At 41.8% G+C, this 26,308-nt stretch overlaps 1 protein-coding gene across 1 annotated transcript in view; it reads left to right on the top strand.

Moving 5' to 3' along the window:
* The window catches only part of PTPN1 (protein tyrosine phosphatase non-receptor type 1), a 451,311-nt gene extending 427,498 nt beyond the window's left edge, over positions 1 to 23,813 (top strand). Inside the window, exon 9 of the mRNA XM_086932463.1 lies at positions 21,736 to 23,813. Within this exon, the coding sequence (XP_086788589.1) occupies positions 21,736 to 21,943 (208 nt within the window). The 3' untranslated portion in view covers positions 21,944 to 23,813. The remainder of the gene's footprint in view (positions 1 to 21,735) is intronic.
* The last annotated feature ends 2,495 nt before the right edge of the window (positions 23,814 to 26,308 follow it).

Genomic DNA, 26,308 nt, shown 5'->3' with positions numbered 1-26,308 from the left:
ACTGTAAAATCAATTGAATGTGCCAGTTATGGAGAGCAACAACATTTGAACTCACCCAAAATCTCATTACAACTCATGATCACAGGCTCATTGTGAAATTTTGCCTAGCTCGGTACTGACTTCATTTACCACCTAGAGATAGTGGTATGACAGTGGCACGCGTTGATCAACCACGCATGCCTGTACCACGCAGCCCGAACTACGAATGTATCTTAACCACGCATTTTCATTTTAAAGGAATGAATGGTAAGGGGATGTGCATGGTTAAGGTTTGCCACTACTCCAAACCTCGCCCTAAGCCCTAAAATTTGAAAGCCCTACCTCGCCTGCCCTGGCCTGAAGCCTAAACCTGCCCTGCCCTTAAAAATACCCCTTTCCCTTCGGCCTAAAGCCATGCCTCTTACCATATCCTACCCCGCCCTAAAGACCTACAAATCAACCCCCCTAACTCACCCCACCCTGAGGCCTAAACCTGCTATGCCCTTAAAACGACCTCTACCCTGAGGCTACCCCAATCCCTTCCACTGCCTTGAGGTGTAAAACCCTGCCTCCAATATAAAAAAATGACACCCCCCCCCCCCCTGAGCCCTAAAACCACACCCACTCCCAAAAACTCCTCCCCAACCAAGCCCTTAAAACTATCCCTCCCTCCATCCTGAGCCCTAAAAAACGACCCCATTTCCAAACGTACCCCGACCCCTTAAAATACTCCTCTAGCCCTTTAAACCCCCCCCCCCCAAACCCGGCCCCTGCCCCACTTACCTGTTCTTCGTCTGGAGCCTTCTGTACCCATGCTTCCCCGTCCATCCTGAACACTAGCCCCATCTGCCTTAACCACGCAGATGCATTGTTCAGGCAAGCGTGGTTATGCTTTCGGTGTTCCTGAAGCCGTGGCTCTGTCCACGTTGTTTTGGGCGTCGCACACACTGGGCCCCCTCCCCCCAGATATGTGCATAGCTTTTATAGTTTGCATGCAGAGTATGGCCTTCAGCAAGAATTTGGATTTAACCTTGGTACCCTTAGCGACCACTGTGTCCATGGAACTGGACACAGGGTGTGTCATAGCCATCAAACTAACGGCCTTTGGCCATTTGCATTAGTTTGTGGGTGCATAGCCTGCTCATACCTTGCACCCAGGTCTCCTTATCCACAAAACCAATTGTGCATGGCCTTTTACTATGTGCATGGCTGTATCTTGTGCCCAACTGCTATGCCCAGTGAACCAACTCAACATAAGTTTTGTAGACTATTAAAACACAGGCCACAGAATGAGGTATGTATAGGCAACAGCCATGCCAGTAAGAGACTGTAGTCTTTTCTTTTTTGTAAATATGCTGATTTTTTGTAGGACCCACAAAAACAAAATGATGCTGAGGATTCCACAGCATTGAATGGAACTTTGAGAGCCATGGTGCCACATTTAAGTTCAAGTTTGCAGTGAGTCTTAAAATAGCATGATCGTGGCTTTCTTGACTTCCAGCATCTCATGGGTGGAGGAAGCTCCACTGGACTCAATTTAGTCTTTTCCGTATTGTTTTTTTCCTGCACCATCTGATTCCAGGATATGTTCTCAGATTAACTATACCAAAAAGTAGTGACCATTGCAACTGTGGGAGCTCAAAGTATATTTATGGATACTGAATACAAAGCTAAAATTTTACATCAAGTTTTGAGGGTAGTATCTATCTCTGGGATTAACCCGATTTCCCACCCTTCTGCACCCATTCTTGTTACCCCTGCCTCTCTTGCCGACCTCCCACAGAGTCTGGGTTACTCCTTTGTATACATCATTTTTACCATAGAACATGCTTGAATATGTGTTAAACCCTCAAATCACATAATGATGGCCGCAACAAAATTTTTCACCAGATCTAGCCAGTTATAATATCTTCATTCACTGATCTCCTAATGGACAACGGGAGGAAAAGCACCCACAACCAATCGGATACTTTTGTTTCTTCAAATTTTTCATCCTTGGAATCTCAACAGCTCTGGATCTATGTACAATTTTTCAATTAAGTGACCCGTTTTATTTAAAATGAAATCGTCCAAGCCCTTCTAATACCTGTTTATAACACAAATCTCAAGGTACTAAAAAGATTTACCCCCAAATCAGAAAACTCTGTTCTGAGTAAAGCTCTGTATTAATTTTCTTTAGTTCTGCTTATCTGAGTTCCATGACATTATAAAGGAACTCGGCCACCTTCCTCATTCCTGTACAAGGTCCAGGAACTCCTCATGGCTTGCAATATTATTATAATATTCGTCAGGGAGTACTTTATCCCTCGACTCATGAGATGCGAAGACCCAAGTGGGACATGATTTCCCTTTCTTCTCACAACTATGTTAATATAATGTTGAAATGATTTCTTTATGCCATTCCGTTTTTTCATGTAAAGAAGTTATAAACGAAGATATTGAAAGAAAATTAAAGTTCAATGTGTTAAATCCATCAAATAACATTAATAAAAATCCATCTGGTTTCACACCTTTTGTGTTATGGAAGAGAAGCGTGTGCAAAGTGTTTACCAAAAGTGTTTACCAAATTAACCACTAGATCTCACCCAGGATTAATCTTGTGTCCATCGAAATAACCTCATGAGGTACAGCAGTATTGTGCTAACAATGATGCTCATGCGTAAAACGGATGGGGTCTGTTATCAGAACTTGCATCTTATTTTTTTTGCACTGCGCACACTTTTCCAAAGGGTAGGAAACTTTCTTGGGTTTTGAAACATACAGTATGCTTAATTTAAATTGGATATGCACACTTAATGTCGGCTTTTAGCGAATGTTCTGGCAAATGGTTTACAGAATATTGTGATTAGCCAACCCCTATGCAGTCCAATAAATGGAAACAGATGTTGTATTTTACAGTACATTTATCTAAAGTGCTAAAGAAATGGCTACATGCGGTACATCTTTAGTGGTATGGGCTCTCAAGAAATTTGTAAACACTTCAAAGTCTACCGACTGATTTTCACCATTCCCGGTTGTTTTGGGTGGTTGCTCGAAAAGAAAAAAAAGATAAAGTTAAGGCATGCATTGTATTATATACTACATCTTTAGCAAATCTCTCTGGATTTGATATTCCGTTCATATAACCGGAGGATGCAGTTTGACACAGCTGTGCTATCATTTTTCAGAAATGAATAAGTATCTCAGTTTACCTCTGACGCCTGTTTCCTTCCATTTTTCCACCCCAATGGTTCATATAATGACCATCAATCTGCATATAACGAAAGGGATTAGAAAACAAAAGATGACCTCTCTTAGTCAGCATAGTTATCCCTCTTGTTCAGCAGATCCTAATAGCCGAGAAGGCTGAGCTACGATGTGTTAAGCCTACAAGCTCAGGTGTTAGTAGTTTTATTTAGAGATAATCAAATATTTTGGAAAGCAGTCCAAAAGAAATTGTGAATCATTATTCAAGAAATATTTCACGCAGCAGCAAAACAGTGTAATTTCCTAAAAAAATATAAGATTAAGCTATTTCTATCTGCAACCCCAGCTGGGAAACAGTGGTGACTGGTTAATTAGTGTAGTGTAGCACACACTCACTTCCACCCACCCACAAGCACACAAACTCTTATCCATCCATTCACAAAGACATACAAGTAAATACACATGAAATCATACATACTCACACCACTCGAACAACCAGTAAAGCACTTAACCAGGCCACGGCGGTGAAGGCAGGACCAGCGAGTGGTGGGAGGGAGAAACACGATGACCCAGGAGGGAGCTGGAGGCTAGGAAAAGGTAAGGGAAATAATGGAAAATCCTGCTGTTGCTTTTCATTGGCTAGCCATGTCCTGGTTCAGGCGATGAGAAGAGGACCTTCCTTAACTTTTCACAGTGATGGGGTGTCCGTGAGAATTGCTGATCCCACATAACTGACTTATTGGGAAGTGGTGGTATGGTGCTTTGCCTAGCAGGACAGACACTCATGTCTTGGGAAATAAAGAGGGGCAGAGTCCCGGCACATCTACTGACGGGCTACTCCTGCACAAAGGAATGTTCCCAAGAGGACAATATAATTATTTTCAAATACCAGCTTTTAACTTTTAATGAAGAAATAGTAATTTTGTCTCAATCACCAACTTTTCATTTTCATGAGATCCAGTCTTTTATTTAATATAGTCCAGTAATATAATCCTTGTATCTTCATCATATGCCAGTTATTTACATTGTGCAGTTAGTTACTCCAGAATATTGCAGCCATTCCAAAATGTACTCGTATAACATTAGCATCCACCCGCCACTTCATATAATATGGCCAACAATCTGCATATAATGAAAAGGACTAGAAAACAAAAGATTAGACATCATGGTCATGATGCGCCTCTGATATTACTCCTTATTACAGCCTTTATCTTGATATTACTCAATACTTGGGGCAGATCGGCTGTAATATGGAGTAATATCAAGACAAAGGCCTTTGTCTTGATATTACTCCATATTACAGCCGATCTGCCCCAAGTATTTCACTTTATAACGGTCAATGCCATCTTGTGTAAACCATCATCTTAGATACACATGGATCTGCACACAGATTTGAACTCCTAAACCCATAGACGTGTGCATGACAAAGGCTTGATTACACCACCCAGTACTACCACATGCTGCACTGACTGCATTGCTGAAGTTCTGCTGGGATGGTGATCTTTGGGGAGCATTGCACTGCTTCTGTATGGAGGCATAAGAATCTGCATAGGCAAAATACTATGGATCTGCTAAACCGAGGTGAAACTCTGTAATCTACAGCCTCTGGTCTTTCCCAGAGTCACCAAGTCTCATTTGATACTTGCAGAGCTGGGGTCTGCTGACGAAAGAAGAGCGAAACAGTTAAGGATTGGCAGCATCTTACTGTCCTCGCCATGTTTCACCTTCTGCCCCGTTGGTTGGGACTGATAGGCTATCTGGCTTACTGAGCCACTGTTCAAAAGGAGGGTGGGTGTTAAGAGGTGCTTTGTCATTGCTAAAGGGGAGTGTGTTAAAAAGAATCGTACCAGGAAGTTTTCATGTCTTTTAATAATTGTAGTGACGAACCACCAACTCCTGCTGCCAGCCTGCTTGGTTCTCCTGGTAATAACTGTCTCCCACGAGACGCTACCATGGAGATAGAACATCAAGCACATGCAGCTTTTAGAATGAACACAACACATCCCCCTCACTAAAAATATGAAGAAAAGAAGGTAGAGAAAGAATGAAGAAGGAAATAGAATAGGCATGAGAATGCAGAATTGCACAAGTGAGAGCATAGTAAAAATAACTCAAAACAACACAATAGAAATAAATACATTTCATAGTCTACATGACGTTTTGGAGGACAACGAAATCTTGGAGAAGGACCCCCGAATGAAAACTCGGAACAGGCAAATCATCTGAACATAATGGAAACAAGGATTTGTCACCCCGAAATCTCACCAAGCGAGACATACTCCATTTGCTACCATAATGAACAGTGACTACATTCCTGTAAGCAGAAGTGATGTCAAATGGACCCATAAACTCAGTGATGCCCTTTTTATGCCAGCGTGGTTTTTTAACAAGTCAATCACCCACGTTCCATGTGATGGGTTTGGTAGAATTCTTAAAGACAAACCTCTCCTTGTACCTCTCTTCATAAGATTTAACTTTTGCATCAACCTCCACCTTATCCAACACAGGACCCTCTATGAGAGGTAACCAAGCAGAATTGAGTTTGGATAAAGCTACTCTCCCTCTCAATATTTGAAAAGGAGATTTCTCTAAAACAGCATTGAGAGCAGTGCGATGATTCCACCAAGTATCTCTTAAAACACTCTTGGTTCAACCCGTCCTTTAAAGATGAAGGCAAATACCTATTTTGGGAACACTGGTCTAAAAAAGGTCTGAACTCTCTGCAAGACATTTATGATGGGTCCACGCCTCTACCTTTTGCCACCTTACAAACACGATTTGATCTCCAACCACTCGACTTCTACAAGTTCCTACGCCTCAAAGCTCTTGTTTCTGCCAGAGCCATCCCGCCACACGTACCTACATTATGCAGGAAACTGCTTCAACTCATGTCCATGGGCCATATGGTGTCAAAAGTTTATAAAATCCTTTCTCCTGTGCCTCAGAAAGCCCATAGAAAGTTCGAACAGAACTGGGAGAAGGAACCTAATTCCTCCAACTTGGTATTCGACTGGGATAAGATCCACCACAAGCCTTTCTACAATAAAATATCCCCGATCCTATCTCGACTAAGTTTATGTTAATTAACCGATCGTACTGGACACCGAAAAAACTATTTAAGCTCAAGCTCCTCGACATCCCCCTCTGCTGGAACTGCAAATCCCACATGGGTGACTTGGCACATATGCTCTATCACTGCCCGCTACTCCAAACGTTTTGGGATAAGATCTACAACTACATCCAGCGAACCTTCCATTTTCGGATGCTCGGAGACTTCGCGTATGGTATCCTGGGGGCGATTGACCCGATAATACTGAACGATCACGATAGACATTTACTAGACCTCATGCTCACACTTGTCTGTAAGGTCGTTCTGAGTAAATGGAAGAGTGCTTAAGACGTTTCCTTAAAAATTTGGCATGAATGGATGGCCTCTTTAAGGGGAGCAGACAATGGCATCCTTCACTCATCTCCTTGGCGAAAGCCCCATAACAAACTCTGGAGCTTACTTGATTCACTAGAGCTTTGTTACGACCCACCTTAGACTATATTGGTGATATAATTCCTCTTCATGTCCCTTCACTTATCTCATAATGGGCATCTACCCCGGAGCTGCGACTTCGCTGTCTTGGGCTAAGCTTACTGGCTATTGTCTTGTTGCTGTTGGCTAACCATCTTCCCTCCTTCCTACACGGTCTCCTTCCCCCAGCCCCCCTTACCCTTGCCTATCTCTCTGCTTCTTCCCTTTCTCTCCTATCTTTTCCCCCTTTCTTTCCTTATATTTATTTTACAGGACCAATGTATTTTGCATGGCTGTTATGTATAATTTCCATCACTTGAAAATTCTCCATCCTCAAAATGCTTCGTCTTTCCCATTGGTGTGTTTTGAACCCGATTGTATTACTTTCTTGATAGTACTTTGTATTTTTATCCATGCATTACTGTCTTATTTTCATTTCTTGTATTTTTGTTTTTTTTCCTCAGTATTGTTTGCATTCTCAAATAAAAAAGATTTGAAATAAAAAAACACTCTTGAGAGAAACTTTTCTCTTAACAGCTCTTTGCACACATGCCTTTACCGCCCTTTTCATGCGTTCTGCGAGTCCATTAGCTTGTGGTGCATAGGGTGCAGTTTTCTGGTGAGTGATGGCATAGTCCTTGAAAAACTGTTGCATCTCTTGTGATATGAACTGTACCCCATTATCTGTGATGAGGAATCTAGGTATGCCTTCACATGCAAATTCATCCTTCAGGAAATCAATAACAACCCTTGTGTTGATTGAACTTACACACCTGGTAGACACACACTTGGAAGTATAATCCACCAAAAGAATCACAAACCTCTCGGAAGGACTCAAAAGTTCAAATGGACCCATGAGATCCAAACCAAGCTTGGTCCCGACTTCACGCGTAACCTCAACAGGTGACAAAGGAGCAGTATTAGTGACTTGGGATTTATCACTGGCAGCACATTGAATGAAATCTGTAACAACTTTCTCAACATGGCTGTCCATTCCGGGCCACCAATACCTCTCACGTAGCCGAGACTTCATGAGATTTCTTACTAGATGTCCCTCATGAGCAAGATTCGCTAGCTTAGGTCTTAAGCCATCTGGAGGTATTACTCTCTCACCACGCATGAGTTGACCTTGACATAGTAAGTTCATTCCTGATGGACCAGAAGGATAGTAGATCAGAATCTATTCTCTTCCTGCCGGGCCATCCTTTAATGACACAATCCTGAACAGGAAGCAACACGTCTTCCAACAAGGCTTGCTCCCATTCCAGCTCTTAAATAGCAGGCTTCTTTACCCAACTAACACTTAGTGTCATGGTCTAAAGTATCATTACAAGAGCCAATGGGGAGTCTAGATAAACAATCTGTTGCTTTATTGGCAGAGCCAGGGAGATATTGCGCTTGAAAATTGTACTCCTCCAATCCCTCACTCCAGTGCTTTAGTCTAGGGGTGAGTCTTTCACTCTCCACACATGAGAAAACCTGAACTAAGGGACAATGATCAGATCTAACTAAAAACGGAAATGCCCAAAAGATAAAACTTAGTGTTTAACTGCCCAGACAATAGCCAAAGCCTCTTTCGATACACGAATACTGTTGTTCTGCTTTCTTCAATGCCCTTGAGGCAAATGCAATGACCTTTTCCCCACCCCCATCAACTTGGGAAAGCACTGCTCCAAGACAACTCAAACTTGCATCAGTAGTTAAGAAAGTTTTCTGTTTGGAGTCAGTGACCAAGTGTAGGCATCTTACCTATTGCCTGTTTTATGGAGTTAAAAGCCAAAACACATTCTGGCGACCAAACAAAATGTGTACCTTTTCTTAGAAGAGTCCTTATTAGGCTCAACAGTGGAGGCAAAACTTGGAACAAACTTAGAGTAGAACTCCGCAAGGCCAAGAAAAGACCTGACCGGCTCTTAGTCTGTAGGGACAGGAGCATCCACAATACTCTTAGCCAGATCCAGTTTAGGTTTGATACCCTCCCCAGATAGAACATGTCCCAAGTATGTGACGGAAGATACCCCAGTTTTACACTTCACTCTATTTACAGTTAAACCATTGTCCCTCAATCTTTGTAAAACAGTTCTCAAAAATCTGTCATGTTCCAAATCATCTTTTCCATGGACTAAGATGTCATCCTAGAAGAAAAGTACATTGGAAACCTCACCAAGGATCGTCTTCATGATGCGTTGAAAACAGGCAGCCGCAGAGGCTAATCCAAATGGCATTCTGATAAAACAGAAAGCCCCCAGTGGTGTTACAAAGGATGTTAAATGTTTGGACTCTGGATGGAGGAACACTTGGTGATAGGCCGAGGACAAGTCTAACACACTGAAAACCTTGGCACCATCTAGCATCTTAATTGACTCAGAGATATTTGGCAGGTGTTGCCGGTCAACCCAGATCCACTTGTTTAGACTCCTTAAGTCGACACACATCCTAATGCTTTTCCCTCCATCCTTAGGGGCCAAAACCACTGGGGCCAACCATTCAGAGGATTCAATTTCCTCAATCGCTCCCAGAAGTACTAGTCTCTTGAGTTCATCTTTCAGTGGTTCAAGCATCATGTTGGGAACTTTTCTAACCTTGTGTACCACAGGTGTTGCGTTCTGCTTAAGCACTATACGGTCTTCAAAGTTTTTAAGAAGACCAAGATCAACAGAGAAGACTTGAGGGAACTCCTCGGAAAAACTTGCAAGAGACAGCTGATTGGTCAACCAGCATAACTTGCTCAGATGGAAACCGAGCATTGGGGTTGAGAATTATTCCCAAGTCTCTCTGTTGTCTCCAACCAAGAAGATTATCGCCCGTTTTCGCAATGGTCTCTCTTCCTTTGAAATGGATCCTCATAATGGCAAATCCAATCACTTCAGTATGTGAGGCACCATAACTAACAGGACTAATGTCAGGGGCTGCAAGTTGAAGTTCAGGAAAAGTCTTGTCCCACAATTCATTGCCCAACATTGTGAAGGGAGAGCAAGAGTCTGCCAAAATTACAATTAACTTTTCACCAATCATCACCTTGCGTTTTGGCATACTGATTAGATCAGCGTCGACCATGCCATCACCTCGTACACTCAGCATGACAGTTCTCGAGGTGTGAACAGTTTCTACACCCTCTACTAGTACGTACCCTGCCACCAGATTTACATACTCTGGCATAGTGACCTTTGATTCCACATTGAAGGCAGGTAGTGCTCCTTGCATAACATTGAGGGTAGTTGGAGGTGTGGTTGGTGCTACCACATCTGTAGCATTTTATCTTTGTTATATCTGTGGGGAGTTTGACCTTCATTACACGCATATTTTTAGAGACGCTGTCAACAGAATCTTGAGTTGTCTCCTTTTGAGTCACTTCATGAATGCTACTAGGATTTGAAGCACAGTCAGTTATCACTTTATGGGTTTTCATCTCTTTAACCCAACCAGACGTTTTTCCCATACCTTCAACAATGACTATAGCTTCCTTGAGAGAATGGTTTTTGGACAGAAGTTTCTCTTGTACCCTTTGAATGTTAGTACACCTGACCAACTGATCGCGAATGAACGAGTCAGTAAGGTCCCCAAACTCACAGGTACGAGCAAGAGTTTTTAGTGAAGCTATATAATTTCCAATTTTCTCATTAGGTTCTTGTATCCTCATAAAGAACTTGGGACTTTGCAACACAACATTGATGCGTGGGCTAAAGTACAATTCCAACATTTTTATAGACATCTCAAATACATCAGACTGTTCACCATCTCCTTCACCAACAGAAAATATGTTAATACTTTCATAAATATTGCGCCCTTCCACCCCAAGATTATGAATGAGAATGGCTAGTCTTCTATGAGCTGAGAACTTTTCCCTGCCAATGACTACCAAATATGAAGCAAAAAGCAGTCTCCATCTCTTCCATGGCAGCAATGGTTCACCTTTTTCAGAAAGAAAAGGAGGTGGTTGATTCTATGTGGTGGCAGCCATAGCTTGAGTGCTAATTGGAAGGTCAGTGACGGTGAATGACTAATGCAGCTGTAATCTTATGTGACAGTCATGAGTGAAAATACAACAGTGCCGCAAAAAGTCAAGTGAGGCAGACGTGAGGTAACAAATACTTCAGATGCAAAGATACAATCACAGGTTTGAAAATCCATGAGTGCAGGTAAAGGCAGCTTCTCAATGTCACAACCAATACAGGGGAAACAGTACCTGTAATTATATTGCAGCCGAATAAGTAAGCAAAGATCAGAGACTCATAGTGGTAAATCGTGTTCCGTGCTGGTTGTCATGGACACACGACTACAAAGATGGCTGCACGCACGTTGCGTAAAGTGACGTGCGTGTCACGTGATGACGTGGGTGACTCAGTAGAATGTATGCGCATGAGCAACAGCGTCAGTGATTTCGCGAGCAGCAACTGCCGAACGAAAAGGCAAAATACCTCAAAATTGCCCAAATTCGATGTGGAATCCCTCAGGAAGTGGGGAAAAGCAGGAGAATTCGTCGAAGATGCTGAAAGTCGCCTCTTCACTGGTCTCACGATGCAATAGATGAGGAGAAGATAGCAATCCGTGGGTTCAGCCAAAAATGGAAAGAGTTGGTGGTACGCTTGTCCCCTTGCAAGCTCCCCTCGTCGCCAGTGTTAAAAAGAATCACACCAGTAAGTTTTCATGTCTTTCAATAATTGTAATGATGAACCGCCACCTCCTGCTGCCAGCCTGCTTGGTTCTCCTGGTAATAACTGTCTCACACGAGACGCTACCATGGAGATAGAACATCAAGGACATGCTGCTTTTAGAATGAACACAACCGAGTGCATTTAGGGCCCTTAGCTGTGCCAAACCTGCAGGTCCTTGCCTTATAAGGATAGAAGGAATTCAGCTTTTTCTCCATCCACCCACATAGTTAGGGCCAACAATGTACTGACGGTGGCAAGTGAAGTGATTGGTGTACCTTTACCCCTCATGCTGTTATGAACAAGTCGCCAGTGCTAGCTTTCATGGACACTGTTTGATTAAGTTCCCTCGTCCTCTTACCGGGACCCATCTCTCCCTTCTTCCTGCCCAAGCAACACACAAAAACAATGCTCACTGGTCCTACTTCGAACTTTATGATGACCATTCCATCTCGGAAATTCTATCCTCCTTAAAACCAAATACCCACTTTAACGACCCTCTCCCTGCCGACTGCTTGGCAGCGACCTCCCTACTCATCGCTGCCATTTGGACTGCAATTTTCAACGTTTCCCTTCTTCAAGGGTCCATACCTGACTCCCTAAAAACCGGGCAAGTAATCCCAATCCTAAGAAAACCCATTCTGAATCTGGCAATTCCAGACCGCTTCAGACCAATTTCTAATATTCCTCTTATTGCGAAAGTGCCGGAGAAATGTGTGCAACTACTACTAAGCCAACATATTGCTAATTTTAATCTGCTGGACTATTTCCAATCTCGGTTCAGGCCTGGACACAGCACTGAAGCTACTATTGTGCACATCCTAGATGATGCTCTCCAAGCCCTTGACCACGGCAAAACCTGCCTCCTGATCCTTCTGGACCTCTTCGGCATTCAACACAGTCAACCATGAGAAATTTCGCAAATGCCTCGAACACAGGATAGGTCTAGTAGGTACTGTCATCAAATGGTTTGGTTCCTTACTCCAGTACTGCACCCCGAGATTCTTAGTCAACAGCAACCTATCTGCTCCTTCCCCAATATCAATTGGTGTCCCTCAAGGCTCTACTCTGTCCCCTACCCTCTTCAACCTCTACCTTGAACCCTTAGCTGAAATTCTTTGCACGACCAACATCTCCTTCCACATGTACGCCGACGATACTCTGATATACATCAAAATCTCTTCTCTCGAGGAGATTACCCACCTGAACGACGCCCTGAAACTGAATGTTCAATAGTTTGCCAATAGCCAGCTTAAACTGAGTGCCCCAAAACGGAGTTCCTCCTCATCTCCCCCCCTAATAACTCCTATGACATCTGGGAAGGGATTAATTCGATCACAGCACTCAACTGCACATCGACCATAGTGGATTCTGTCAAATCCCTCGGTATAACCTTGGACAGCAACCTGAATATGCGCGAACACATCAACTTGATCGCCAAAGCGGCCAGGTTCCATCTGAGCTACTTGAGAAAACTAAAACCTTTCCTTGAAACTGCAGACCTAAAAAACGCAGTTCAGGCGTTCAATATCTTCAGAATTGAATACGACGGCTCTACCCTATCTGGCCTACCAAAGACTTCCTTGGCCTTCTAAAAGCTTGCCTCAACGCAGCAGCTAGACTCTTATCTGGCTCAAGAAAATTTGACCACATCTGAAGGCCTTAAACTGGCATCCTCTTGAGGCCAGAATCCAGCTCAAGCTTGCCTGCATCGCACACAAAGCTGTGTACACGAACTCCCTGGCATACCTCGCCCCGAAAATTGTGGTATCTGGGAAACTCAAACTCCTGGTCCGCCAGAGACCTCGTGCTACAACCACCCCCCTTCCACTAGGAAAAAACGTATAATCCAGCGTTTTCTGGGGCTGCCCCAAGAATCTGCAACTCGCTACCATCCTCCATCAGTAGAATACCTTCTCTGTCAATCTTCAAAAAGGAAGCTTAAAACTTCCTAATGAGCAAATTCCTCTACTAACTCTCCTTGATTGATCGTACATAGCGCCTTTTATCATTACTTGTTTCGGTGCATAATCTCCTGTACTGCTTGGCATTCTGTGTACCAATTCTCACTCCTTCAAATGTTCTGCCGGTTCTCTCTGCCTTTTGCTAACTTTTGTCTCCTTGTATAAAATTGCTGTTTTTTATCTTTTTATCGCTTACATGTCACTCGCTGACTTTAGTGCTGCACTGATTATTGTATACAACTCTGGCTGTTGCCCTATTGTGTTCAATTCCCTAAACCCCTTTCCTTGCCTTTTGTCTATGCCTAATGCTGTATGTGTTTATCCCTGTAAAGCGCTCTGATACCCTAACTGTTATAGGAAAGACAGGAGGGAACCCATAGACCACGTTGGGATGGGTGTATCATGTAAACAAAAACAATTCCCAACAGGTATTATTTAAAGGCGGTTTCAATTGTGTATGCCACAGGCATTACTAAGAACAGAAAACAAGGAGTCAAACGTTTTGAAGGCGAGGTGGTATTATTCACCAAGGACAAAGGGCATTCAATATGCATATACAGTTAAAGACAGCACTGTAAAGATTAGATCTTGTGACAACCCAGTGGCACTTGGTGCAAGGTGCTATATACAGTTTTAAGTGAGGTAAAAATTGCAAGTGCTTTAAAAACAGCATGGGTGGCGCATAATTAGAAGTATATACATCAATTAAAGCTTCAATTACAACACAAGTTTCAATCACTTGGAAAAACAGTTATTTTCTAGTAAGAGCTTTAAGTGCAATATGCTTCATATGATTCGGGCTGTGTGGTCGACGGCGTTTCGATCCCCTTGGATTGGGATCCTCATCAGGACGGGGTTGTCGATGAGTACAGTGAAGAAGCCAAGCAAGGATGCGTGGCTGGCGGCACACGGCAGTTGAAGGGGCCGGTTGCTGGAAGTGGAGCGTCCTAGGTCTGCTCACGTAGTTGGGCAGCGTCTGACTGAAGGAAGGCACAGAAGGCAGGGGCTCATCTGGCGTGGCTGATCGGCAATGAATGCGGGAACAGGGTTCCCGCATTCATTGCTCCACTTCCAGCAACCGGCCCCTTCAACTGCCGTGTGCCGCCAGCCACGCATCCTTGCTTGGCTTCTTCACTGTACTAATCGACAACCCCGTCCTGATGAGGATCCCAATCCAAGGGGATCGAAACGCCGTCGACCACACAGCCCGAATCATATGACGCATATCGCACTTAAAGCTCTTACTAGAAAATAACTGTTTTTCCAAGTGATTGAAACTTGTGTTGTAATTGAAGCTTTAATTGATGTATATACTTCTAATTATGCGCCACCCATGCTGTTTTTAAAGCACTTGCAATTTTTACCTCACTTAAAACTGTATATAGCACCTTGCACCAAGTGCCACTGGGTTGTCACAAGATCTAATCTTTACAGTGCTGTCTTTAACTGTATATGCATATTGAATGCCCTTTGTCCTTGGTGAATAATACCACCTCGCCTTCAAAACGTTTGACTCCTTGTTTTCTGTTCTTAGTAATGCCTGTGGCATACACAATTGAAACCGCCTTTAAATAATACCTGCTGATACCCTAACTGTCATGTTTGCGCTCTATAAAACCTAAAATATAATAACATTTAAATAAAGTACATTAGACTCTTCGGGCATGCTGAGCTCTTGAATAATGTGTCATCTATTTCATGCAAAAAGATGAAGAAAATCCTATTTTAGGTGCTCTTTGCAAAAGAAAAAAACAATAGCAAAAGGTTATCCCTTTCATTCTTTATAAGCTGTGCCATATTATCTAGAATCCTTGCGTTGTCATCGTGCATAAATAACTTACACATCAAAGATTGACCCCCCCAAGGATATAAACCATCTTTCTTGAACAAAATCCCCATAGTAGCCTTACAGCTGAAAACCCTGTCCCGACAGATCCTGTAAACACACTATTTTATGTATGGCTTCTCAAGTCTCGAAGACTAAATCTGTCTTTTCTGATTTAAAACCAAAAGTTAAAGGGCCTCCCCGATTTAGCCGTCCATGCCATGCCCAGAATTTTAAACAAAGTTACAAATGTGCTTAGAATTGCAAGCACAATGGTGGTCAAACCTCTAAATGATCGCAATTCAACTCTTCAAGTTACTGTCTACACAACTTCAAATAACCCCGACCTTATGCGTCCTATTTACAGAAACCAGAAAGGTGATGATAAAAAAAAAACACTCAACATCGGTTAGGAGCCACTGTAAGCCATAATCCTCAACAACACTTTAAAAAACTGGCTGACCCTTTTGAAAAAAAACGCAGATTCCAATATCAAAATAACAAACTCATTCTGCAACTCTGAGCATGTCAGTCTGAAAAGAACATGTAGAATTTCAAGCTCCAGTTATGTTGGTCAAAATCTGATAATGGAAAAAGTACACTTAAATAAATAATTGGGTGGGTACAAGTCGCCAGAGCATAAGGGTTTTTGTTTTTGCCAGCTATGCCAGTTAAGCAATAAACTAGTTATATAAATATATTTTAAATTTTTCTCAAAAGCCACAAAAATATTTTCTATGTACAACCCAAGAACATTAAGAGGACCTTATTCACTTTTTTGACAAAAATGAAGTAAGCTAGTCCATAGGGAAGAAGTGTGAACCATTTTTATAACACACCCCCTCTCCCAATGCCTGACTTGGTCTACTTTCTTGTTTCAAAGTTTTGGCTGAGTCTGTGATGCTACCTAATGAGAGCAAATCATCCAGTATACCTGCAAAACTGTAGTATTATCATGCATCAAGGAAATGTTTTCTGCCCTAGTGTCCAGTGTCATAGAACTCACATATGTATCCCTTTTTTAGAGGTTGATCCTTTGAAGCAAGCCCGATCTTTCTCTGAAGATCCACATAACTTATCTTAAGGTGTTGCCGAACTGAACATCGCCATTGTGTATCTTAAGTTGTAGGCAAACTACTGGGGAGGTTTGCAGTGCCACTGGTGAAGATGTCGGTGTTATCAACTACTTTCCTTCTCCTCAGAGGATGCTGGATATTCGTGAGATGATTCTGAGCCTTATGCATCCTGTTAGTGCCACAAGCCAGTTGCCTTGGCTCCAACATTAAACGAGCCTCCCTACTCTTGAGAGGATCCTCCCACTGGTTCACCCAGATCGGCACAGTGCTATTAATTCTGCCCCATGGAGATGTTACACAAACAGTACTATGAATTCTTAGCCTCTGTTCTGCTGCTATATATGTATATATATATCACGCTCACTCTGTCTTTCCTCCCTTTCACTCGCGATCTGGTGCTTCGTTGCGCGGTTACTGACACCGCGCGGATCCACACAATCCACAGCTCAGGGACCAAAAATGTGTGTGTGTGTGTGTGTGTGTGTGTGTGTGTGGGTGTGGGTGTGGGTGTGTGTGTGTGGTTTTTTTTGTGTGTGTGTGGGTTTTTTTGTGTGTGTGTGTGTGTGTGTGTGGGTTTTTTTGTGGGTGTGTGTGTGTGTGTGTGTGGTTTTTTTTGTGTGTGTGTGTGTGTTTTTTTGTGTGTGTGTGTGTGTGTGTGTTTTTCTGTGTGTGGGTGGGTGTGTGTGTGTGTGTGTGTGTGTGTGTGTGTGTGTGTGTGTGTGTGTGGGTGTGTGTGTGGGTGTGTGTTTTTTCTCTTCACAGATTCCGGATCCCACTAGTTAGAAGGACACAGATGACACACCAGGAGATCTTTGCACAAATCCTTTATTGTGCACTCGTAGAACAAGGACGACTCGTTTCGGCGTAAGCCTTTTTCAAGTAGCCACCATTTTGAAATTTCCACATATACAAGTCCTTCTTCCATGTCCCAACCCATAAACATAAAGAAAACACTTCAATATTGAATCAACACATATTGTTACATTATTATTCTGTATATGGATACACATTTCAACAATTTGATTACATTGTATTCGTGAAAGTATGAAAATTAGTATGTGGCTTTCGAGCGGGACATAGAGGGTGACATTGTTGTTATTAACTACCAATTTCCCCAGCTGCGCGATCACAGACTACAAAATCGCATTGACTATCGGGAAACGGAGTCTGTAGGGTGTCGCATGGCTGTCTGTAATGCCACGCGACTCCGGACTACAAAATCGCATTGCCTGTCGGGAAATGAGGTTAGTTGATGTGCTGGGACCGGGGTTCGAGACGATTGTCAGACTAAATGTCTCCCCTTTAGAATTTCACATTCATTATTAATCACCTCAGTTCGAAGGTAAAACATAATATGACACGGGAGCTCCCTTTGTTATCATAAGTTTCCCTGGATTAGTCCATCAATAAATGGGTATATAGGGTGTCGCATGGCTGTCTGTAATACCGTGCGACTCCAGACTACAAAGTCGCATTACCCATCGGGAAATGAGGTGCAGGTGAAGTGTTGGGAGCGGGGTTCGAGACCATTGTCCGACTTATTGTCTCCCCTTTAAAATTCAACATTTTCTATCTTTAACCTCAGATCAAAGGTAAAATATCATATGATAACATGGGAGCTCCCTTTGTTATTATCCGTTTCCCTAAGCTAGTTAATCTATGAGTTGGAATACCCATCTATTCAGCTGGAATGTTTGCTTGGAGGGTGGCGGGTCTAATGTTCGAGTGCTATTAATTGGGGATGAGTGAAAGGTGAAATATTTAACATTGAGTTTTGTGAAAATTATAAACCAATATATAATAACAAAATTATTGTCCAACATAATCAGCAACCAACATACTTTTCACCTTAGTGAATATCGTGGGGCTCTCCCTTGTAACCATCTGAGGTATGGGGCAAGTAGCGTCAGCCCGATGCTCCACCATTGTGGTTGTTTTACCCATTTTTCTCCCTAGGCGATGGTACATCTACGAAGAGCCTCACTAATAAAATGTGTGACAGTGATTACTATTTATAAACCATGCTCATCATACTGCGGGTTAACCTCTACCCTGTACCGTCTTAGCTTAAGAAGCCTATATGGGATGATAATTCTTCTCCATAGTTCAGTCCCTTTGGGGTCTTACTTTCCATATCTATGATACTTTTGGACTCTCTGACCCTAGGTTGCGCCTCACGGTCTCCACCCCTGATGTTCTTGGGTATCTTGTCTATGCCATAAAACCTCAGGCTCCCATTATTGCTTTTGTGGCTCTCTTCATAGTGGCGAGCCATCGGGTAATTATGGTCTTTATTAGTGATGGCACGTAGGTGCTGCAACATCCTAACTTTGAGTGGATGATATATATATATATATATATATATAGATCTCCATTCCTGGTTTTGAGACCGCCCTGCAGGATTGGTGTCCCCCGGTAAATTGGAGTCCTTTGGTGAATATTGAACGAGGGGGCATGATCCGCTCTCTAATGCGTGCCGGCACAAAGGGACTACCGAAGCAATGCGGCGGCTTTAGTTGCAGAAACGGAGATGAGATAGGTGATTCCTCTCTTTGGTAACACCGCGTGAAAAGCACCAAGACCAGCATTACAGGACACTACTATGCACTATGCTGTTTGGATGTTCTTCAGCACTATTCAGCTGTATATATATGGAATGCACCTTTGGAAAACAAATTACGTGCCAGTAGATAACATTTAAAGCCATTGATGCTGTGAAAAATGAACGATTGATCTACGCACGTTACAGAAATACCTCAGTGCATTCTGGGAGTTGCAGTGTCAAACCAACTGCACGTGACTACTTGGAAATTATAAACACACTCACCTGTGATCAAGGCGTATTCCACGCCGAAACGCGTAAGGATGTATGAGTGTTCTTGCTGACCCACGATGCAGACGAATAAAGTCCGCTTCTCTAGAAGACGGTGTTGGTCTCATTTTTCCTGTGGCTGTAAACGCAAGTTTCCAGGATCTCCATTCCTGGTTTTGAGACCGCCCTGCAGGATTGGTGGCCCCCGGTAAAATGGAGTCCTTTGGTGAATATATATATATATAATTCACATAGGGTTAACGTATTTTAAACTGTAAATTTTAAACAGTAAAGCAATAAATATTGGCTTGAGTGCTTGTTTCTCATGTTGATGAACTTGACTGTTGTAACATGATGGAGTACACATAATGTTTCCTCACTGTTGACAATGATGTTGAACAAGCTAGATTTACAAGCAGTGCACACAGATTGGCTTCCTGAAAAATTGTCTGAAACCGCCATTTTGTCTGTTTCACCACGATTTCCATTCACATTTTTGTTAATAACAAAAGTAACACCAAAGCAAATAGACAATAGAGTTTATTTAAGTAAGAGATGCCCGAGCATACACTTTTTGAAAAATGCACAAATCCTGGCATGTCAAGGTGTTGATGCCTTGCACTTCTGCATTCCAGTTAACATGCAGTTACTGCAGTTTGCATTCATTGTAACCATCAAATTGTATGTCTGCGATTCATTTACACTTCGCTGCTGTAAGTCATCCTGCCACCTTGGGCCCCTTTCAAATCAATCTGCCTGCTCTTCTCCCAGGCTGCACCTTTTAGCCTTTACCTCTCTTTATTTCCCACCCTGCAGCTGTCTTTCATATTCCTTTCCCTATCCGCACCTCTCAGCTCGTATTTCACCCTGCCAGTACCCTTCTCTGCCTACTGGCACATCTCCATCCTGCCCGTACCTCTTCCTGCATTTACATACCCTGCCCTCATCTCTCAGCCTGCACCTCTGCGAACCCATGCATCTCACAGACAACACATAGGGAGCACCTCTCACAGCTTTCATGTCTGTCCACACGTCTTCTTACCCGCTTCTCTCTCTGCTTCTACCTCTTGATTCCTTCCTTTCTCAGTCTGCACCCAGTCCTCCTGTAGCCCCCACCTCACCCCAGTACATCAGTTTCCCACCTGCAGCTAACTTTGTCTCCTCACACCTCTACATGCTCACATCTTTCCCCGTATGTACCACTCCTAGAGAGTACCTCGCTCGACTACTTCTTGCTGCCCGCCCATACCTTTACTTTTCCATATCTATACACATACATTATTAAGCCCTGCTTTCCTTTTTTGTACGCTCTCTGAACCACCGTTCTGCAAGTTTCCCACAAGCCTAACATAATTGTGCCCATCACTTCTGCACCTCCACCTGGGGTTTCGGGGCTTGAGAGGCTTAGGGTTTCAAGATACGGGTTATTCCAGTGAGATGCCCATTTGCATGAAGCTGTGCAGACATCCTGTGACCCTTTGTGTAGGCTTGCCGTTGAAAGAATATACAGGCCTGGCTCTCCTTTAGGGATTTTGGCGTTCTCTTCCAACCTTACAAGTTGGCTTTCTGTCCACTGGTTTGCTTTTGGTCCTATTTGTTTCCACTCAAAGAAGCCAGTTGGCTGTCATCTGCACTTGGAGTATGCAAGTTTAGTCAGTGGCATTACTCGCCTGCTGATCAACTACAATGCTGATTGCCCCTCCAAAAGATGTCCCAGTCTTTTCGATTCTTCTGATCCTGGTATCAATCAATCTCCTATCTGAGACCATTCAGTTTTTCCAGTTGGTTTGAAGCTAACCTGTGCCGGATGAGGTATCTTGTCAGTTACTGTGTCTGTTGGATAAGGATCCACACTAGAAGCCTAGCTTGCTGAAATAAGTTGAATAACATGCATTTGTTGTGGTAGATGCCATTTTCAGTGAGCTAGATGCTAGCCCTGATTACAAATAGATAGTGTCTCAGAGTAGAAATTAAAAAGGTACCTGACTTGGGGACTTAAAGTCTGGTGCCTTTAAAATTGTTCTTATAAGAGCAAGAGAATATGCTTTTAAATTTAATTGATCCTAAATTTGTCTTTGGTGGCTTTATTTACATGCACCAAATTAAGATGATGTGCAGCAAACACCTAAGAACTCGAATCCAACCGAGATGAATGGTTATGTCACACGTAAGTAGCTAGTATGTTTTCGGTTTCCTTATGAGGTCATCCTTGAGCCACATGTACTGAGTTAAGGGGCTCAGTAATTTAAAAATATGCACACTAGAGTAACAGAGGTCTCTGGAGATAGGAACAAGGCGTTGTGATTCCTAGTGTGAACTAGCAGTTGCAGGACTCTTTCAATATAACAATACATCTAAATTACCTCATGACATTAGACTGGAGTGGTGTCCCAAGAGGAGTGGTTGGACAGCTTCTGTCGCAGAAAAGATGAAAAATGTCTCAAACATAGGTTCACAGAAGCGAACTCCCAACACTTTATCCATGCAAAAGAGAAAACACGTCTCCAAGAAAGAAAACTTAAGCGAGTGTCTATGTAGAATCTATGTTTGAGTTAAAAAATTGCGGACAGAATAAGCCTGGCAGACCTAGCCTACTGAGATACTGTTTGCGTAATAAAGTTTAATGTAATTGCTCTTTTTCATTCTTGTATGATAAAGGTTTAATGACTGGCCCATAAAACATGGTGCAAAAACTAACAATAGGTTCTTGTTGTTTTGTAGCACTTACCAAGACACTGAAATTAGGAAGAGAACTGTTGGAGAACATCTCTATACTTCACCCCAAACAAATGAGATTGGGAAGTCTGAAATTTTAGATGAGGACGAAGAAGGTCCAAGATCGAATTGGAAGCCATTCATAGCGAATATCTGCTTGTTCACTGTATTCACCGCTGGAGCCTACCTCTGCTACAGGGTTTGTTTTCATTAATGGACTTGCCAGAGGAATTTGATTGTACAGTGAATCTTGCAGTTTGACCAGTTTGTAATAAAGTGCTTGATGGCTAAAAAGGAAAGAAGAACAGAATTGAAGACTTCGTGCATTGCCTCGGGAAGGCAGAACCAAGGTTGAAAAGCTGGAACTTTGATAGGATTAATAAGAAAAATCAATGCACTAGGGTTTAAATTATCCCTGTGGTCCCAAGAACATAATATTCTTATCTCAGGGCCTTACAATATTCAGGAGTAAGCAGAGAAAATGCCAAATACGTTGTTTTCTAACGATCTTGTTGAATTACAACACATTGTTGTTTTTAACCTTCTCAAACAAAACAAGCTTGTCTATTTCTTTGTTACAGTTGGGAGCGAAATTGGGCACAGAAGTAAAATCTGCTGGCTCTTTCCAGGTCTTGTAACCAAATATGATTTTATTATTATTTTAGTTCCCTCCCAGTCTACCTCCGAATACCTTTAACTCTACCTACTTGTTTACAGAAGGTACGGGACTTGACGGGGGATGTCTTGAGAGGGGATGTCTTTTTTCTGTATTTTCATTAAGTCTGAAACTTCACCATGTCTGCTCTGTAGGCAGTGCCTGTGGTAGTCCTACATTTAGTTCTGATTTTGCAAGAACTCTCTTATGAATTTTTTTTCTCAAATGTATATAACCTGTGAAAACGGGTGTCTGAATGTACTTATAGTAACCCAAGAATTGTTTTCAGATCGTCCATGAATGATTTTCTTACACTATACTTGCACATTCGCCTGCATACATTGTACTGTTTGTTGCAAATCATGGGTGCAGGAAAAACATGGAACAAAAACATATCCACCAGCATTTTATAAGTTTTGCTTTGTGTTCTGGTGACCAACACATGATGGCAGTGGTTGGTGTTTTTTTTTTTTTTTAGGAGGGAATGGGGATGATTGGGAGTATTTGTACAATCCTGTACTCTTACGTATGTATAGATTGTATATATATTTGTGTATGTGTTTGTGTATGTATATTTATACCCCTATGAGCAGTGAGATGTGACTGTTGCCCTTACTGCTAAAAAGTGGGTGCATACTTACAAAAGGTAGATTTTCGAGTTTGTAATGCCATCCAGCTGTTACTGGTTTGTTGTGAAGTTGAAATGTACTCTACTATTTAGCACCCTGTAAAAACTCTTTACACATCAGGGGGCACTACCCCTTTCTGTAAGCTTTTATTCCACATGTTTTTCTGAACTCAGCCATTCATTCTCCCTCATACTCTTCTTTTGGAGAGTTGACGCAGCCAGGGTCTCTTCATGTTTTGGAGAACCCAATGAGGGTTCCTTAAAATGAATAATAGAAAAATAAAGGTTGCTGTTAGTGTTCCATTCTTGTTTATTCATCCTGTTGTAACCCACTCCACTCCGTGTTTCATGCCATTGCTGCTGTCATTCTCCTTTTAGCATTGCCTCCTCTCACCTGAAGGAAGAGGCTCATTGCAGTGGAGTGCTGGAGTGAGCTGCACGAGCTCCACTAGAGAAGAACCGATGGACATGTACCTACCCATTTTTCTCAATGCATGTTCCTTTTTGCTGTCTGTGTACCACAAACGCATCTCTTGCAGCACTGTATTTGAATTAAGAAAGATATTGGCATGAAAATGGAGCAGTTAAGGAGGGCAAATATGTTTAAATCCACATTGTGTAACTAGAAGATTGTAGAACATAGGGGAACTATAACTTTAAATGGATGTCACAAAAGGAAATTGTTCAAATATGGTGCTACATAAGGAGATGTTTATTTTTATTTCTATTCTTTTTTGTGCTGGAACCTAGACAGCACGGGTAATTTCAATAAACGCTCAGTCTTGTCGCCTTTTAAATAAACCTACCATGCCCATATTTCCAGCCCACCAGAAACGAAACTCAAAGTTGATCCGTGCAGTGACACAAACTGGGAACTGCATCAAAATATGCTGAATGTTATGAGCCTTAAAAATCCAAACGGTATGCACAGTTGTCCAAGTATATCGACAAGATTCCTGCTATGCTGAAAAATTTCCTCACAGCTGGGTGAGTACGATTGTCTGCGTTGGATCAAAAGACCCCCTTGCTTCAATCTATGAAACCACTGGTGGACAAGCTCAGCTTATTTTGGGGTGTTCTAATGTTTTGCCTCATGCAATGTGGAAAAATTGATTCTGAAAGAAGCCGGGGGTATTGGGTTATGGCCAGCTTTAGGAAGTAAAGAGAAGTGGTAGTGGCCTTCATACACGACCTTAACTTCAGTACAGAATGTAGAACGCTCAAAGTATGTACTCCCTGTAGTTTTCATTTGCAGCTCACATATGAATCGGCGTGTTCACTTCATAACATCTGTTGAAATTGAAATAGAACAATGTCCAATATGGTTTCTGTAGATTTTCTTCTCCAAAGCGAAGGCTTCCAATCAGCTGTCATTGGCTCTGATTGGCATTGGTGCTAGTAAATCAGCACTGTAACTTAAGGCTTCCGCTCCGTTTGCCAAAACTTCTCATTCCCTTCAACACTTTAAAGTAAATAATTTTCACTTTTTATGACGACCCCCCTCCTAACATTGAAAATACAAGTGTTGACAATGTTTTGAATTCTCTTAGTCTGAGGTGTAAAAGGTTAACTACCTCCCCTTTCAAGACATTTAAAGTAAATTATTCTATTTATTTGTTATTTCATGGTTTACTTAGCACTCATCAGAACTAAAGGGACTTTAGCCACTGTAAAGAGGTGAATGTTTTCATAAAAATCACAAAAATCTTACATTAATCAGCATTACCAAAAATAAACTTTGCATACTTCTGATTCCCGGGCAAAATCTGAAAGGAACATGCTGCAGTTACAAAACTTGGGGCTTCATTTATTGTTTTGCAGCAATGTCTCTGTCATAGATGTGACAGATATCACATCTCTTTTTTTTATGAGTGCATTATATCTGAATGGTGGATTGGATATCTGGCACTTTTGCAATAAGGTACAAGTCCATCAAACTCTAAATCTGTCCCTTATGCTGTGAGTTAGGCTTCATAGGCAGCAAGAAGCCCAGTGGACTCAAATATGCTGTTAGACTGATTTTTGATGACATGCTCTCATTGCTGGCTTTTTATTCAGGATTTTAGTACGTCTTTGTTTACTTCTTCATGACCAATTTAAAGGGCATACACAGGTAGATCTTGCAGGACTTTTTTTTAATGATCAATAGTAGCACCAAAATGTTTCTTCCAGTGCAAAGGGGTTATACATGTTTCACAGTAATTTTTGATTTATTTACTGCCAAAGCTTGGTAATGTTTTGAGAAATTTGGGCCACAAACCGATGTTGCGTACAGAAGCTAATTGAGAATAAACGTCTATCAGAGCTATAGTGACGTACGTAGAGACAAAGGGTTCGGTCCCAATATTACTTAACACAGATGAAAGCATGTATGATTGAATAATTGCCTGAACCCACAATGCAAATTTACTGGTCCATTGCTATATAGTGATAGGCTTCATCTGCAATTGGCTTGTAAAAATGGGCCTCCTTTCATCTAGACTGACCAAACTGTTTTTGAAACATTTTTATTGTCCTAAGGTCAATTTAGTTAATTTTTCTTTATATAGATAAATAAAATCCATAAATATATATTTTATATTAGATATATATGTATATATATATATGTGTGTGCGTATATATATATATAGATATAGATAGATATAGATATATATATATATATATATATATATATATATATATATATATATATATATATATATATAGATATATATGTATGTATCTAGTTGATCAAAATTTATTTGTGTTGTAAAGTGGTTTCTTTCCCAGAACTAGGGTGAGAAATCTGGGTGATATTGTCATACTTTACTGCTGCATATATTGTAAGTAGTATAGCAAAGAGTTAAATGATCAGGGAAACTCTCTTCTGCGCAAGATATAAAGACGATATTGTGTTAACTAATTGTGCCTGTAGTTTGTCAAGTTAGTCCAAAGATTAAGTAAGAAAGGGAGTGGTCTGACTTTCTATTTTTGCTTTTTCACAAAAATATACATTGTAATTTATTCGGCATTGATTTGGTTTTTTTGGGGGGGGGGTTTGCGTCTTACTGCGGTTTGCTTTCTTCAGTACAGTTCTTTCATCTTATTTTCACGATCTGGACATTCCTTTTGACAAGGTATCTCAGTTAACATTGTTCTAAATAACCGGTGTCCATAGTTGGTCTTTGGAGCTGGATCCATGCCTTATTTTCCCAATCTTTACAGTTACTCTATATTGAATTTATTCACAAATGTCCGACCTTTATAACCGGGGTCAATCATTTGGACTACACATTTGTTGTACACAACAGTTTATT

This window comes from Lissotriton vulgaris, chromosome 7 (genome assembly GCF_964263255.1).
Source record: "Lissotriton vulgaris chromosome 7, aLisVul1.2, whole genome shotgun sequence".
NCBI classification, from domain to species: Eukaryota; Metazoa; Chordata; class Amphibia; order Caudata; family Salamandridae; genus Lissotriton; species Lissotriton vulgaris.
The sequence above is the reverse complement of the archived record's forward strand: the minus strand, read 5'-3'. Positions and strand labels throughout refer to the sequence as shown.